This window comes from Ichthyophthirius multifiliis, assembly GCF_000220395.1.
Source record: "Ichthyophthirius multifiliis unplaced genomic scaffold scaff_1120509249648, whole genome shotgun sequence".
In the NCBI taxonomy this organism is placed as follows: Eukaryota; Ciliophora; class Oligohymenophorea; order Hymenostomatida; genus Ichthyophthirius; species Ichthyophthirius multifiliis.
The window spans coordinates 1-4,042 of record NW_004087497.1 but is presented as its reverse complement, the minus strand read 5'-3'; the positions used below and the strand labels follow the sequence as shown (position 1 = coordinate 4,042).

At 24.6% G+C, this 4,042-nt stretch overlaps 1 protein-coding gene across 1 annotated transcript; it reads right to left on the bottom strand. All coding sequences in view use genetic code 6, as the record gives it.

Moving 5' to 3' along the window:
* Positions 1-397: 397 nt before the first annotated feature.
* On the bottom strand, positions 398-3,764 carry IMG5_020290 (hypothetical protein; the record flags this gene model as incomplete). The annotated part of the gene is made up of 3 exons (XM_004039473.1): positions 2,893-3,764; positions 2,056-2,827; positions 398-1,954 (listed from the first exon to the last, which is right to left on the bottom strand). The coding sequence occupies exons 2-3, from the start codon at positions 2,536-2,538 to the stop codon at positions 398-400; spliced, it is 2,040 nt and encodes a 679-aa protein (XP_004039521.1). The 5' UTR covers positions 2,539-2,827; positions 2,893-3,764.
* Between the last annotated feature and the right edge of the window lie 278 nt (positions 3,765-4,042).

The following is a 4,042-nucleotide window of genomic DNA, read 5'->3' as shown; positions in this document are numbered from 1 at the left end:
TATATTTCTTTTATTTCTTTTATTTTTATTTAATTTATTATATTATTATAATCAAATACATAATCTAAGAATTTCTATAATGTATCATTATATCCTTTCAAACTTCTTATACTCGAATAATAGTTTAAAAATGAAATTATATTCTAAATTAAAATTAAATCTATAGCAAAAACTTTTAAATAACAAGTAGTCCATTATTAATCTTCTTAATCATTAATAATACTACACTTTTTTAAAATAAATAAAATAAAGAATATCATAAAAATCGTTAGAAAAATTAACTTTGAAACTATGTATCTAAGGCACTTTAAAAGATTTATATTTTCAATTAATTTTTTTAAACATTATTTTATTAAAATACACATAAATATTAAAATTGCCAAATAAAAATGTCCTTTCATATTATAATAAAAGCAAACTAGCATAAATAAGCATTATTTAAAATACATTAATAAAGCCCTAATTAAAGAATTTCGTGTATAGTCTTATATTAAATACATTTCCAAAAATTCATTCGCAATAATTGTAAAATATAATTTCTAGTCATATTAATAATAATTATGATTTATATTTATTCTATTAACTTTATTTATATTATTATTTTCATTTTAAATATCATTAAATAAAATAACATTTGTATTGTTTTTCTTATTCTTATTATTTTATATAATCTATTTATCGATAAAATTTTTAAATTCAGACATATTTTAAGTATTTTAATCAGGGCAAGCTTAACTTTAACTTATATAATTACTTTATTTTCTTGGATTTCTATTAATTTTATTATTATTCTTTTGTGATTTTATGTCTATTTATTCTATTTATTAATTTGCTTTTTGAATATCTGATTTAGACCTTAGCCTTTACCTTTAATTTTCTTTGTTTACATTTTCTTCTGCATTTATATTGCAGCAATATGGTCTTTTACGCGTTCCAATTAAGATTTTTCTATTTTCGGTTTGCAATCTTCTTCTTCGAAATTTTTCACTTTCCTATTTCTAAAATAGGATTTATAATCTAAAAAATGGCAAATTATACAGGCGATTAATATATATATAGTAACTACAAGATATACTTTAAACATCAACTTACTAGTAGTCGCATTTGTTTCTTATACTTTTTTCTCACATTTACCATCTTCATTCAAAGCAAGTCCATTTTCGCACTCCAAGCATTTAATATTGCCTGCTTCCGTGCATCTTTTGCATGAGAAATGGCAAGGATCGCATGTATTAGTCTCTAGATTTTTAAATTTATTTTAAGGACATTCTGTTTTGCACTCATTTTGGTCTAAGTAAGTATTCTCTTAGCAATAAATTTCATTACTACAAAATCCATTAAATAAATAGAGTCCCTAAAAGCATTCTGTACATTAATTAAATTGTTTACAATTTAAACAATTAGAATCACATGGTTAACAATTTCCTTAAGAATCGGGAAAAAAGATAATCACATTCAAGTTTACATTATTAATCTTAGGTTAGAAAATAATTCTATTTACAAGATACACATTTGCCCTTTTCTATACACGTCTTACAATTTAAGTCACATAATTCGCATTTTTATGTACTTCTTTTTAAGTATGATCCTTCCTCACAAGTATCACATGTATTAGAATTCGAACAAGTAAGACACGTAGGATCACATTACTAACAATTTTTATTTAAATCCTCATATTATTTATTATCGCAATTATCGACACATTTTTTAGTTTATAAAAGAACTTAATTATTATTACATGTAATACATTAATTATTTACTATTCCATTTTCACATGTTTGACAATTATCATCACATTTTTCACATAAATTACTCCTTGTGTTTATATAATATCCCGCATTACATGTGTTACACGAAATAGCATTTTAACATGTAAGACAAGTCGCATTGCATTATTAGCATGTCCTTAAAGCATCTGCATATTAATTTTATTAACAAGAAATAACGCATTTTTCTGTCTTAAGTGAGAAAATTATTAAGTTAGCATTCCGTACATTAATCATTAGTGGGGTCCGTTTTTCGCACGCTACACAGTTTTGCGTTACATTTGTTCACATCTATTAGTATCAGTATTTAAATATTAGCCCTTAATACAGGATGTACAAGTATCAGCATTATTAACACAAGTTCTACAGTTAGCGGAGCAAGGTGAGCAAAATTAAGTTAAAGGATTTAAATAATTATCATCAGCACATGTAGAACATGAAGTATTATTAATACATGATAAGCATGATGCATTACACGGCTAGCATTTTCTCGCATTATCCGGATATTATTTGGGTAAACAGATATCTTTGCAAGTTTAGTTAGTTTATAAATATTAATTATTATTACAAGTAAGACAAGAAGTCTTTGAATCTTTGCAAGTTTAGCAATTCGGATCACATAATTCACATAAACCACTTTAAGAGTTCGCATATTAGCCTTAATTGCAATTCCTAACGCATTTTTTTTCCAGTTATTGGTAATATAAAGGAGGTGAGCAGGACAGGCATTTAGTATTATCAGTACCGTTTTCACATGTAGTACACTAAGCATCACATGGTTCACATTTCAAAGTATTTGTATTAAAAAAATTGCCATTTACACAAAGTTAACAAGAATTTGCGTCTACACATTTAAGACATAAATTAATGCAATCCCTACATTTAGGTATATCAACTTGAGTATTATCTAAATATTAATTACTATCACAAGCATCTACACATGTTTAGTTTTTTATTTGTAAAACTTTAGGTGAATTACAAGAAGCACATATATCTGGATTATCATTTGACAAGTTTACAATTAATATTACAAGGTTACATCGTCAAATATTTTATAATAACTTAATCACATATAATGCAAGTAGTTTTATTATCACATGATATACATCTTGCATACATGCAATACATATATTATTTCAAAAAAAGTTCCTTGTGGGCAACCTAAACATATATCATCTTTAAAATATTCATTATTTTTGCATTAAACACATTTTAGATTACTAGTTATATGCTCAGTATCTCTACAAATTATATTTTCAATTGAATATAAGTAGACATTTTTATCATCATGATTTTCATCATCCGCAATTAAAGTTTTTCCTTTTGAAAAAAAATATCTGTACCTATGGTCTATTATAGGAAGTGTGTAATATTTATTTTTTTAATCCTTTCTTTAGATTACACGGACTCTATTTAAAATTTTATCATAAGATATATCATACACGATATTTCCAAAAATAATGACCGATTAATAAGACAAAATATCATAATATTCTCCGAATTTAATCGGCGAACTATCTGTAGACATCTTTACTTCCCTATATGTAAGCAAATCGTAAAATTTCCAAGTATCAGAAGTCCCAAAGCAAATTATTTTTTTTCCAATTCCAAAATCGAAAATATCAGACATATAAAATTTTTTTTAGCGTAGTTTCAGCTTATTTGACAAAGTAACTATATCTCCATTAAAGGTTAATTAAGCTAAAACTACCCTTATTTATGTACCTTATTTTTATATAGTAAGGCCAATATCATTATCAATATCAATTATATATATACACTTATTGTACGGAAATTCGCTCATTTTGTATTTTTTTCCTTTATAAATCATAAACGCGGAGTCAAAATATAATTTATCTTTTAAAACAATAATATGCTGTGTATTACAATATGCTGACACTTCTTAAACATAATTTTTTGGTATAGGGACTTAGTCACAATTGTTATCGAAAAAAGGAGTTTTATAAAAAGCAAAATATTACGAATTGTATATTGCGTTTTAGCTTTTTAAAATATTAATTCCTTTTATTCATTTTCTATTACATAAGTTGAAAAATATAAAGTTTTTGAAGGAGGAATTTTGTATATACCCATTTGTTTTTCCCAAAATTTATAAAGATCTATTAAATCTATTATTTTAGTAATTATGTTATAAACGATTTTAATATAAATAATTTTGGTCGACCTAATTTTGTTTCAATAAAATAGGCATTTTCGTCGACTGCTTCAATTCAATTTATCTTAGAATTTATTTACTTTGTTATAAAACCATCATC